The 14324-nt window shown below is 37.5% G+C and overlaps 1 protein-coding gene across 1 annotated transcript in view; it reads left to right on the forward strand.

Annotated features, from left to right (window-relative positions):
* The first annotated feature begins 3162 nt into the window (after positions 1-3162).
* The window catches only part of SH3BGRL (SH3 domain binding glutamate rich protein like), a 91385-nt gene continuing 80223 nt past the window's right edge, over positions 3163-14324 (forward strand). Inside the window, exon 1 of the mRNA XM_082681681.1 lies at positions 3163-3369. Coding sequence (XP_082537807.1) covers positions 3325-3369 — 45 coding nt within the window. The 5' untranslated portion in view covers positions 3163-3324. The remainder of the gene's footprint in view (positions 3370-14324) is intronic.

The raw sequence follows: 14324 nt of genomic DNA on the forward strand, positions 1-14324 counted from the left end.
CAATAGGCTGGAGTAACTCTCCAGTTTGCCAGCAATTGCACATCTAGGAATTTACTTTGAAAAAATTTTTAGAGATGTGGGCAAAGATTTATTGATAAATGTATACTGCAGTCCTAACTACATAGAATAATTAAAAACAAGCAATATGTTCAATAATACAGAAATGTTTAAATACATTTTGGTACATCTGTAAAATGGAATCATGTAAAGCCATTAAAATCATGTAGGATAATATTTTCTGTCCTGTGCTAAGTTTTAAAATATATTTTCTAAGTGACAAAGAGCAATTAAAAAATAGTATGTATCTTGTAATAAATTGGAAAAATACATTCTCTCTCTCTCTTCCTCTTTACTACTTCTCTCAACCCCTCAACCCACCCTCATCTATCTATCTCTGACTAGGTTGGAAAGGCTTATGCCACCATATTAAAAGTAGTTATCTCCAGATACTACTTTTAATATAGTAGTATTACTATATTAAATAGTAATGTGGGTGATTTTTTTCTTGTCAATGTTTGTTAAGTTTTCTGCACACAGTATAAAATCATTTTATAAGTTATGAAAAATATTATTTCATTAAAAAATGAATAGATTTCCTGTGGCAATTGGTCACAAATACTGTTTGAAAACCCTTGATCCATCTTCTTTAATCAGACCTTAACCTTTCCAGTTGAATTATATGAACAGATGGTTATGGAGACTGCTCTATGAACTATTAAAATGAAGCAAAAATGACCATTCTAAAATGTACATTCCAGAGATGGTTAACTATAGTAAGGAACAAGTATAATATAACCTACAATGTTATTTTCTAGGATAAAATCATTGGTAAAGCCCCCCTGCCCCTTGTATCCCAAGTATTGTTAATAAGGACCAATAGATTTTGTTTATATATGAATTTATGGGGAAAATTTTCACTTAGGTTAATACATCTGTATTTAAAAGAAATGAAACACCAGGAATTGTCTTCCCATTTCTCAAAGTTCCTGATAAGATCCATTGGACTCATTGCTAATCCTGTCTGCCACTCAGTTTTCTGGAGATGTTAATTTTGTCATATGCGTATGTAGAATACATAGAAGAGTTTTCCTTTCTTTCTCTTTATTTTTTTATCAATTCAAAATAAACTATAGGTCCAAATAGAATATATATTGACCACTGAGAGGTGGTAGGTTAGATTATGTTATTACATGGCAAATTATGCCCATTATGCCAAATCACAACCTGAAGGAAGATTTTCCTGTTCTGTGGTCTAGGAAGCACAATAACAGTCACCCTGATGTTGACCATGATGAGGGTGGCTAGGTCACCCTGACTTACTTCAGTCTGATCATTAGTATAAAGATTTTGATTTGCATCTAATAAAGGTAAGAGTTGGACAGATGGAGAAGGCAGAAAAGTATGACGATGTGGGGAAAAGGCAAAGAAAGGAACAGGAAGAGCAAAGGCATGGAAATGGTAATAAGTATGGTTATTGCAGTGGGGAGTCACCAATGATTATTCAAGGAAGTTAGTTTGGGGGAGCAATGGGTAAGACTGTATGGATAGTGTAGGGCCAGATTACGGTGGGAGCACTTTAGAAACATAATCTAGCAATGGAAACCTATCTTTTTTTTTTTTTTTTTTGCTGTGTGCGGGCCTCTCATTGTTGTGGCCTCTCCCGTTGCGGAGCACAGGCTCCGGATGCGCAGGCTCAGCGGCCATGGCTCACGGGCCCAGCCGCTCCACGGCATGTGGGATCTTCCCAGACCGGGGCACGAACCCGTGTCCCCTGCATCGGCAGGCGGACTCTCAACCACTGCGCCACCAGGGAAGCCCTGGAAACCTATCTTAAGTATTTCAGCCTACATTGTCTTTAGTGACACATGAAACTGATATTTTAGGAAGAAAAATAGCTAACAATTATTGAGTACTTTCCCTGTTACAGGCAGTGTATTAAAATGATATTTAAGAGGGTGGCCTTTGGAGTTGGTTGGACTTGAAGACCAATCTTAACTCTGGAATTTACTAGCTAAATAACTTTAGGAAAAGTATTTTCCTGGGTTTGTTTCTTCATCTGAAAAATTGATGTGATAATATCCACCTCTTGAGGTTGTTGTATGGATCACAGAGTTTGGAGAAGGGAGAATCTGTGAACAGGGAACAGTTAGGAAGCTGTTACAATTACTGAACCTAGACAAAGATGATAAATCACTAGAATGGAGAGGGAGGACAAACTTCAAAGTAAAGGTAAAGAAGTAGGGCAGGCGACTGACACCCTTTCTCCACTCTCATTCATCTTGCAAGTTCCTTATTTCTGTTCATTTGACATAATTTGGGAAGGTGAAATTACACTTTTGAAGTATATAGTCCCTCTCTGGGCATTACCAATTGTTTGCTCATTTCCCTAGAGCTACAAATAACCATTTGCTCTCTCTGTTCACCATTTCCACATCTCCTGCAACATATGATACAAACTCCCTTTCCCCAGTCAGTTAGAAAGCAAACAAAACGTAACAGAAATCTTTCACGTTCTTACACTGTATTTTCCTTTTTTTTTTTTTTTTTTTTTTTGATTTGCAGTTTCTTCCTCCATTCTTGAGTTTGCCAGTCAATCAGGTTTCCTGCAAATTCTCACGGAAGCAGGATCCCGTAATTTAACAAAAAGCAAAACTCAAAAAGAAAACCAATCCTGCTGTTTCTGGGCTTTGGGAAACTTGACACTTTTCCTAAACCTTCCAAGGCAGCGCTCAGTGCTTCAAAGTCCAATTCCTGCCACCAGCTAACATCAGAACAATCACTACGTAATAGGAGTCTTAAAATGCACAAGGCTTTGAGAACTTGGTCTTTATCACTAGTGTCTGGATTCAACGCAGAACTTCCTCTTTTAAAGAAGACATCTTATTTGCATACACTTCTGAGCAGGAAGTTACACGCAGAACTTTGAGTCTACGTGGGAAAATATCCTTCATCGCAATCTAATTTAATTCAACGCTCTCTCTTTCTTTTTCTTTCTCCTTTCCCTCTTCTCAGAGAAGGAATGGTCAAAAATAAATGTTTCAACAGATCTCGCGGTGCTATTCGAGATTCCCAATTAAAAAAAAAATTTAGAAATGATGTAAACGAGCCTGTGCCTTCCGGGGTTTGGGGCTGGGACTGCCGCCCTCTGAGCCCAGTGAAAGCAGCCAAGGGAGGAGGCGGGGCTCTGGCGAGTTCCCCTTCCACCTTCCCCCACCCTTCTTTTCCAACCTCTGTAAGGCCCCTAGCTTGATTCCAGCCTTTGCTGCAGCTGCTTTCCAGACGTTTGCAGGACTCAAACAACTACAGCCGCTGTTCCCAACCAAGATGGTGATCCGTGTGTATATTGCATCTTCCTCTGGCTCCACGGCGGTAAGGAGGGTGGGAAGCCCACCTTTGTTGTTTTTCTACACATCAGTCTCCTGCTGCCCCAGAACCGTTAAATTGCAGAAGTTAGTCTGGCAGTTTCTCCTTCGTTAGACACCCGCATTTCCCACCCCACCCCCTTCTTCCCTTTCTTCTCTTTGTTGCATCGATTTCATTTTTCCATGGAGTTTAGCTTTGTTTGCCTAGTGATGTTAGTCCCACATTTCTTCTCTGAAGAAAAAAGAAAGCTACCGAGTTTTGGTAAATGGGAGATGGTGGTATAGGGTCTTTGGGGTTAGGTGAAGAAGTCAAGAAAGTCTCACACTGGTAAGTTTCAAGAGTGGGACATTTCACATATTTGCTGTAGGTACTGAGGCAGGGGCAGGAGTGCACATCTGTAAAGGATGTAAAACATGCTGTTACTGATGATGACTGAGTGGAGGCCTACTGAGGCACTGTGATTATATTTCACAGAGTGAGACCCTTGTAATCAAATAGTTATATTTTGCCACTGTGTAGGAGGGGGTATTTAACTTCAGCCTAAAGAGTCTGTTAGAACTAGACAGAATGGGAGTAGAAGTTGGGAGCAATGATATAAAGTTGTGGGTTTTCTTTTTAAACAATGTAACAAGGGACCTGTTTTTCCCTTCCATATTGTCCCTTATTTTGACCTTTTCTTTTCTTTCAAAAGATGCTACTTCAAACAGTTTCTAACTGCTTCAAATACATTGAGAACTGGAAGGGAACTAACAAGTGCCTTCTTGTGTATTTGCGGATTCCAGTGGTGGCTTCTTCAAATGATAGGGAAACCCTCTCTCATCCCCCGTGCTCTTAATTTAGAATAACAATTTTCACCAGTTGTGGGGAGAAATAGGCTAAGCTGGAGTGAAAGCAGAGTGTATATTCATGGTAAATGAAAGTGTCTCTGTGTTTCACAGCTCAGGAGAAAAGGCAACAGTGGCAAGAGCAGATGTGTGGGATCAGAATGTAGAATGTATGAACCCCCTCCCTCTTCTGAGCTTCAGAGCAGCAGCTATCCCATGTTTTCTGTTGCTGTTGTGTTTTTGTTTTTGTTTTGTTTACCCCCTAAGAGGGTTTGGAATAGAACTGAAAGTTGCGTGAAATCACAAGGAGTTTGAACCTTCAACTTGTCTTCTCTGGCTACCACTTGTGGGTGTGTTTAGACAGTTTTGAAATAGAATACTTAAAGTTACACTTTTGGAGCAAGTTTAGGTTGGAAAAAAGAAAACTTTTTATATTGTCTTTGAACTTCACTTTATGAGCCTCTTGCCTTATTATTTTCCATATATATTATGATATTTAAAATATGTTAAAGCTGCCCAGAGTCTCAATTGCAATAAAATAATTGTAAAATTTAAAACATCAGCTTAATACCTTTAGTTAAATCCCTAATTAGGTTGGGCAGATCAGGAAGCTAGTTTTGGTGATTTCACTTTGGGTGACGTGCAGTTTCAGTACTGCTATTTATTCTTTGCTTTCTTGCTCTTCTACCCCTCCCTGAAAAGCAGATTCAAGAAGAAACTCCTTTCAGAATTTCTATTCAAATAAGAACAACTATACCTCTCTCTTTGTTAAGACTTAAGTTTCTTAGGGCCTTAAAAATGACTACTGTCTCCTACTATGTACATTATTAGATTCCATTGTTGAAGACTATGCAAATAAGAAATATTTATGCTTTTTTTGTTTTGTTTCAATTGTTTTTCTTATGGGTAATTATAAATTTGTTTGTTGTTGTAGTAATTATAGTTCCTATGAACCTGATATCAAAATTCTACTGCATATTGCCAAAATAAATTCTTATTGTATTATAATCTTATAGTACTTTTAAATAATATTAAAACAGGATAAAATGAGTATACTTCAGAAGAGCTCCTTTGTAACATAAATGGGGACTCTTCAGCTTGCAATACTAAGGTTTTTTCCTTTAAGAAAGCTGTCATGTTGTTTTTAACATACGGTTTAGAAATTTTGGGGCAAACATCCTAACACGAATCCAGCAATTGTACAAAGTGAGATGCTTCTATAAGTGACTAAGTGTAGTTTTCTGAAGAGCATTTAAAAGAAAGCTTTTGGTTTTGGATTATGAATCTTTGACTATTTTCTTACTCCTGCTAGTGATTTTCATAAAAATAACCAATACTAGATGTTGTATCAGGCAAGGGAGGATCTATGATGATTGCAACTTAGTGTGACCTTAAGACTCCCTTTCCTTCATAGACCAATTTAAAAAAAAAAAAACTTTTCAAACTTGTACTCAACTCTGCCGTAATACAGAGGTATAGCACTTGCTTCTCAAAAGTTTATAAATGAGGGCTTCCCTGGTGGCGCAGTGGTTGAAAGTCCGCCTGCCGATGCAGGGGACACGGGTTCGTTCCCCTGTCCGGGGAGATCCTACATGCCGCGGAGCGGCTGGGCCCGTGAGCCATGGCCGCTGAGCCTGCGCGTCCGGAGCCTGTGCTCCGCAACGGGAGAGGCCACAGCAGTGAGAGGCCCGCGGACCGCAAAAAAAAAAAAAAAAAAAAAAAAAAAAAGTTTAGAGATGAAAGCAGGTATATTGTTTTTTTTTTTGTTTTGTTTTGTTTTTTTTCTGCCTCTCCCGTTGCGGAAGACAGGCTCTGGACGCGCAGGCTCAGTGGCCATGGCTCACGGGCCCAGCCGCTCCGGAGCATGTGGGATCTTCCCAGACTGGGGCACGAACCCGTGTTCCCTGCATCGGCAGGCGGACTCTCAACCACTGCGCCACCAGGGAAGCCCAAGGTACATTAGTTTTTGCAATGGATTTCTTGATAGTAGCCATAATAGTGTTAGTAAGTAGGAACACTTAAGTGTGTCGGGTAGAATCTCATTTTTTCTTGGCAATTTCTAGTCCTATGAGTTAGATACTATGATTATCTCTGTTTTCAAGATAAGGAAATACAGGTTCAGAGAGGTTAAACAACTTTCTCAAGGTCACACAAATAGTAAGCCACAGAGCTTGAATTCAACACAAGCTGTTTGAATCCAAATGACATATGTTTAAAGAAATACATTGTCCCAGTGATGCATGACATCTAGGAGGCGTGCAGAGATAAATGTGAACATGAGATGAGAGGTACAGAAGGGAGTAAGTCCTGTAAGTGGAATTGCTTGGGCATATACATACAGGAGAATAGAAAAATGAGGAGCTAGTGTAGAGGAGGGATAGCATGTCTAAAGGTGAATGTCAGTAAGTAGGCTAAATTCACTGAAGGCCAGGAAGATAGAGAAGATGCAGATTTGGAACTGGTCTAGTATAGGTCAAGGTGAAAATTCAGGTCTTAATACTTTTTTTTTTTTATGAAAACCATTTAGCAAGAATGCACCTCCCAAGTTGTTTGTCAGTAGGGAGTGATTTCTGCCTGTTCAAAACTGTTTGTGCATGTTTTGACCTATTGTAACAAAATAATATACGCCATATTTTTCCTCAAAATTGTAATGTCCTGTAAGTTTGCATTTAATGGAAAAAGACTAGTAAGCACAGAACCTATAATAAACTTAATAAATTTCAATAACTTTTAACAAAAATCAACATTGGCCTTTGATCAGGATTGCTAGAGAGATGATAGCTTGGAGAATTATAACTGGTTTGGAGCTTTCTTCCCATACTTCTTTTCCTCAGATCCATAATAATCTGCATTTCACAGTCTCTATGCATTTTAGGTGTACTTGATGTAGAAATTTTAAGATTGTGGTAGATAGATAGATTGTATATTTCTGAGGGTGTTATTTATGGTCTAACTTTTGTAAAATGATCTCTTTTATGACTGCTAAAACATAAACTAGTTGTAGCTTGGATTGTCCATATAGTAAATGAAATATATGTGATTTTCCTCTGTGGCATTATTCTGTGCACAAGTTATAGAAACAAGCAAATAAAATGAACACTTGTGATTGCCAAATCATTAGTCACTAGGCAGTATTTTCTTCATTGGGATAATATGGATGTAGAACAACAAGCCACAGTTCTTCATCTATATGATTCAAAAGTAATTGCATTTAGGTGAAGAGTATTTTGCTCCTCTGTCTCTTTTTTTTTCATGGGAAGGCATTTTATTTTAAATATGACAGTGTGTGTATGTCAATCCCAAACTCCCAATCTATCCCCCCCACATACCCCCTGGTAACCATAGTTTATTCTCTAAGTCTGTGAGTCTGTTTCTGTTTTGTAAATAAGCTCATTTGTATCATTTTTTTTGATTCCGCATATAAGCGATATCATATGATATTTGTATTTCTCTGTCTGACTTACTTCACTTAGTATGATAATCTCCAGGTGCATCCATGTTGCTGCAAATGGCATTATTTCATTCTTTTTAATGGCTGGGTATTATTCCATTATATATATATACCACATCTTATTTATCCATTAATCTGTCGATGGACATTTAGGTTGCTTCCCTGTCTTGGCTATTGTAACAGTGCTGCAGTGAACATTGGGGTGCATGTATCCTTTCCAACCATGGTTTTCTCTGGATATATGCCCAGGAGTGTGATTGCTGAATCATATGGTAGCTCTATTTTTAGTTTTTAATGAACCTCCATACTGTTCTCCATGCTCGCTGTACTAATTTACATTCCCACCAACAGTGTAGGAGATTTCCCTTTTCTCCACACCCTCTCCAGCATTTATTGTTTGCAGACTTTTTGATGATGGCCATTCTAACTGGTGTGATGTGATATCTCAATGCAGTTTCGATTTGCATTTCTCTAATAATTAGCAATGTTGAGTGTCTTTACATGTGCCTCTTGGCCATCTGTGTGTCTTCTTTGTAGAAATGTCTCTAGGTCTTCTGCATATTTTTGATTGGGTTATTTGTTTTATTTTTGATATTGAGCTTCATGAGCTGTTTGTAAATTTTGGAGATTAATCCCTTGTCAGTTGCTTTGTTTTCAAATATTTTTCTCCCATTCTGTGGGTTGTCTTTTCATTTTGTTTATGGTTTCCTTTGCTGTGCAAAAGCTTTGGGGTTTATTTAGGTCCCATTTGTTTATTTTTGTTTTCATTTCCATTACTCTGGGAGATAGATCAAAAAAGAACTTGCTGTGATTTATATCAAAGAGTGTACTGCCTACGTTTTCCTCTAAGAGTTTTATAGTGTCTGGTCTTACATTTAGGTCTTTAATCCATTTTGAGGGTTTTTTGTGTGTCTGGTGTTAAAGAATATTCTAATTTCATTTTTTTATATGTAGCTGTTCAGTTTTCCCAGCACCATTTAGTGAAGAAACTGTCTTTCTTCCATTTTATAGTCTTGTCTCCTTTGTCATAGATTAATTGCCATAGTTGTGTGGGTTTATTTCTGGGTTGTCTATCTTGTTCCATTGAGCTATAATTCTGTTTTTGTGCCAGTACCATACTGCTCTGATGACTGTAGCTTTGTAGTATAGACTGAAGTCATGGAGCCTGATTCCTCCAGCTCTGTTTTTCTTTCTCAAGATTGCTTTGGGGCTTCCCTGGTGGTGCAGTGGTTGGGAGTCCACCTGCCGATGCAGGGGACACGGGTTCATGCCCTGGTCCAGGAAGATCCCACATGCCACAGAGCGGCTGGGCCCGTGAGACATGACCACTGAGCCTGCGCGTCTGGAGCCTGTGCTCCACAATGGGAGAGGCCACAACAGTGAGAGGCCCACATACTGCAAAAAAAAAAAAAAAAAAAAAAAAAAAACACAAAAAACAAAAAAGATTGCTTTGGTTGCTTGGGGTCGTTCGTGTCTCCATACAAATTTTAAGATTTTTTTGTTCTAGTTCTATGAAGAATGCCATTGGTAATTTGATAGAGATTACACTGAGTCTGTAGACTGCCTTGTGTAGTATAGTCATTTTGACAATACTGATTCTTACAATCCAAGGACATGGTATATATTTCCATCTGTCTGTGTTGTCTTTGATTTCTTTCATCAGCATCTTATAGTTTTTGGAGTACAGGTCTTTTGTCTCCTTAGGTAGGTATATTCCTAAGTTTGTTATTTTTTTTTTTGATGTGATGGTAAATGGTATTGTTTCTTTAATTTCTCTCTCTGATCTTTCATTGTTAGTGTATATAAATGCAACAGATGTCTGTATTAATTTTGTATCCTGCAACTTTACTGAATTCATTGATGAGCTCTAGGAATTTTCTGGTAGCATCTTTAGGATTTTCTGTGTACAGTATCATGTTGTCTGCAAACAATGACAGTTTTTCTTCTTTTCCAATTCGAATTCCTTTTATTTCTTTTTCTTCTGTGATTACCATAGCTAGGACTTCCAAAACTATGTTGAAAAAAGTGGCTAGAGTGGACATCCTTGTCTTGTTCCCGATCTTAGAGGAAATGCTTTCAGCTTTTCACCATTAGTATGATGTTAGCTGTAGGTTTGTCATATATGGTAGCTTCTCTGTCTTTGTATTTATAAATTGAACATCAATTTGATGTATGCTATGGTCTTTGTCGTAGCTGCCAAGGTTTGTTTGAATGCTGTGTAAAGTTATTCATAAACTAAGAGAAAACTTAGAAACTCTTCATGAGATGACTGTTTGGATATGCTTTCTGGATGCCCTGAACAATGGAAAATGGCAGCTCTCCCATGGCAAATGCAGGAACTCAAGATCATTGCCTTCAGATTGGTGCCCTATATTTGGTGACTGATTTCCTTAAACACACAGCAACAATGGCAAAGCCTTTGGAATACTTTGGCCCAATTTAAAGAGGCTTGGGAAACACAGTTATCAATGATGGTGATTATATGGTACTTGAAAGTAGAATGGTTATAAGAAAGAATATATTGCAGAAGGGTAGTAAAAGTTTCCTAATCTGGTAGGATAAAGGGATAAAATAGGTTCATTTTTGCTCAAAGACTAGTTACTCTATTGAGGAAAGGGTTTTGATCAATAAACTGTAAGGTCAACCCTCCCCCTAGGTTGAGCTGGAAAAAAAAAATTGAAGCCCCAGACACAATCAGATAGAATGTTCTAATTCTCTGTAGTTAATCTCTAAATTCTTTTCTAAAATATATATTGTGCCATAAAACATATATATTTTACAGGAATATTTTCTGCTTTAATTGAATTTTCAAGGGTGAATGTTGTGTTTCATTTCTTACCGATAAAATTAAACAGGTTGACATTTGTTGATGACTATCTGACCATCTGTTTGCTTTCAGCTCTAATTTGCAACCCACCAGAAAACCTTTTAAACCCAGTACTTAATTACTTCTTCTGATGCAGACCAAAATTAAACAAACATATGTTTAGAGAGAAGGGGCAGCTCATTTATGATGACTATTTTTATTAATATGAGAGCAGAGCTGACTTTTCACACTTGGCCAATAGAGAAGAATTCTAAGCAAGGGGATTATTTTCTAGCTCAGTCCCTCACGTTCTGGCTTTATTAGTTTGTTTGAACTGTTTTAGGTTGCCAGAACATCAGGCAAAAGTTAAATATAAACTATAAAATATCATGACCAATTAAAAAATTATTATATTTAATAGTATTCAGTATTAGTGATGCTAGATTTTTGTTTCATTACTTTTCATTAATGTGACTAATCAAGATCTGACTTTAGTAATAGTAAAGCCTAACATTTATTTATGCATTGTGTATGTCAGGCACTGTACCCAGTGCTTTACATACTTTATTTCAATTAGTTTAATACTTGTGGTAACATTTTGAGGTAAGTACTAGTAATAGATCCATTTCATGTAAGTGGAAGGGATATCTCTAAGACCCAGAAACTAGGTACATTGCTCAAGATCAAACAGTTAAAAATGGCAGAACTGGGATTAGAACCCAGGTTGTTCTGACTCCAGAACTGGCTCCTAAACACTGTGCTATTTACACTCCCTTTTAGAGTAGAGATATTGGACAGAAATTGTGTCAATAATACATTAAAATCTTATCATGTGATTGGGAATCTATAACTGCCATTTAATAACTGGATGATGCCTGAAAAGAAAGAGAAAGGCTGGATGATGCCTAACTAGGCAAATGTGTCTTCATCCATAATCTGCATGTGAGAGTTAGGTGGAAGTGAGGGAGATAGGTTAGTAGCAACAATTTCATATACAATTTAGTTCTTTTTAAAATAAAATTGCCTAACCAAGGGCACATTTTTAAATAGCATTTGTGACACATATTGAACTTTTATGACTTTGGTTCTCTTCCCTGAAAACTATCTTTGTGTGGTTATAGACCAGCATAATTAAAATGTGGCTTTTTATGATTCTATAAATCTGAATTGATCAAGAAAGCAGTACATCTATGGCTTGTAAACTCTGGTTCTGGACTCTAGCCTTTGAGTTCTGTTCTTTTTGCTTAGTCCTTTCTGGAAATAAGACCCTATCATAGAGTTAGAGCAGAGCCAGTTTTGCTGAGGGGATTTCCAGCAGTGAGTCAAGACAAAAAGAACTTCACCTTTTAGACACCGGAGAAAGTTCATCCCAGTTAAGAGTTACAACATGGGAAAATTTTGTCTGTTTGTTTCACCATTACTCAGCCAATTGTTTTACCATTAGTGCAGCATATTTCTCAACACTGAAATTAAAACAGTAAATATATATTTAATAATGGCTGTATTTTATGAGAAACCATTCTATCCAGTGTGATTTGGAAGCAAGATGAGTGTAGACAAGTACTTAATATGTTAAAAATATGATAAAACATTGCACTTTAATTTCTCATGCAAATAATTTGTCAGCTTTAGTTGATAATAATAACAGCTATCATTCTTTGAGCTCTTAAAATGTGCCAGGCATAGTGGTAAGAACTTTAGGTGTGTTATTTAATTCTTGTGACAACCCAATGAAGTCAGTATTCCTATTATGTCCATTATTTTCTTCCTTTTTTTCCTTCGTTTTTATTGTGATATAGTTGGTTTACAATATTATATGTTTTAGGTGTACAACCATTGATTCACAGTTTTTAAAGGTTGTGCTCCATTTATAGTTAATATAAAATATTGGCTATATGCCGTGTGCTGTACAATATATCCTTGTAGCTTATACATTTTACACATAGTAGTTTGCATCTCTTAATCCCCTGTTATTTTTCCTATTTTTAGGAAGAAGAAACAGGCTCAGACAGCTAGCAATGTCAGAGAGCTAGCAAAGCACCCCTCGTGTCTGTCTGATTCCAGAGCCCATAATCTTAACCTTTATGCTATTCTGCCTACTGAGTGTTATTTATTCATAACCCAGTATGAATGTAGCTATGAAACTACTTTAAGTCATTGTAAAATTGCTTTTCTTCTGAACTTGGAAAATCATGAAAAGTACTTCTTAATTGGTCTATAGCAGTACCAAGAATAATTCTAGTGGCCTGTTACATCATGTAAAAAACTTAAAATTCTTTAGAGCAGAAAATTAAAGTCATAATAGCTTAGTGTATATGATTAGTTAGATTGCAGAACATGTACTTTTATTCCAATATAAGAAAATTACCTTGTGTAAGACAGTCTAACTAAAAGTAGATAAGACACATTGGTTGGGGAAGGGAATTTAAGTTTTTAACTAGAGCATGTAGATTTAGGGTGAGGTATGCGTTATGTCCTGTTGTCTGTGTGATTTGAGTACATCACTAAACCTTTGTTTCTCATTACCCTAACAAGTGAAATATAAATGACATAAAATAAGAGTATTATGGAAGAAAACTTCTGCAAGTATCGTCATTGGAAATCTATTACTGAAAATTGTAGAACCTGATCTCATACTTTCAGAAATTTAAACATAATTAATTGGTCTTGCACATCAACTAAATATTTTGAACTCAAAAAACGGAAGTGGTTGGGGTGAAGATTTTTCAATGAGTTTCTACTTAAAAAATTTAGAAATAAATGTCTTAACTTAAATCTTCAGAGCAATATTGAGGGGGCACTCAGGCGTGGTGGTGGTGATATAGAGACTGGGCCAGGCAATAAGACAAACACCTGGTGAGTTTTTTAACATCTTAATTGGAGTATAATTGCTTTACAATAGTGTGTTAGATTCCGCTGTATAACAAAGTGAATCAGCTATACATATACATACAACCCCATATCTCCTCCCTCATGCATCTCCCTCCCACACTCCCTATCCCACGCCTCTAGGTGGACAAAAAGCACCAAGCTGATCTCCCTGTGCTGTGTGGTTGCTTCCCACTAGCTATCTATTTTACATTTGATAGTGTATATATGTCCATGCCACCCTCTCACTTTGTCCCAGCTTACACATCCCCCTCCCTGTGTCCTCAAGTCCATTCTCTATGTCTGCGTATTTATTCCTGTCCTGCCCATAGGCTCTTCAGAACCATTTTTTTTTTAGATTCCATATATATGTGTTAGCATATGGTATTTGTTTTTCTCTTCCGGACTTACTTCACTCTGTATGACAGACTCTAGGTCCATCTACCTCACTACAAATAACTCAATTTTGTTTCTTTTTATGGCTGAGTAATATTCCATTGTATATATGTGCCACATCTTCTTTATCCATTCATCTGTTGATGGACTCTTAGGTTGCTTCCATGTCCTGGCTATTGTAAATAGAGCTGAAATTAACATTGTGGTACATGACTCTTTTTTTGTTGTTGTTTAATTAATTAATATATTTTTGGCTGTGTTGGGTCTTTGTTTCTGTGTGAGGGCTTTCTCTAGTTGTGACAAGCAGGGGCCACTCTTCATTACATTGTGCAGGCCTCTCATTGTCGCGGCCTCTCTTGTTGTGGAGCACAGGCTCCAGATGTGTAGGCTCAGTAGTTGTGGCTCACGGGCCCAGTTGCTCTGCAGCATGTGGGATCTTTCCGGACCAGGGCTCGAACCTGTGTCCCCTGCATTGGCAGGCAGATTCTCAAGCACTGCGCTACCAGGGAAGCCCTACATGACTCTTTTTGAATTATGGTTTTCTCAGGGTATGTGCCCAGAAGTGGGATTGCTGGGTCGTATGGTAGTTCTATTTTTAGTTTTTTGAGGAACCTCC

This window comes from Grampus griseus (assembly GCF_964374135.1).
Source record: "Grampus griseus genome assembly, chromosome: X".
Taxonomy (NCBI): Eukaryota; Metazoa; Chordata; class Mammalia; order Artiodactyla; family Delphinidae; genus Grampus; species Grampus griseus.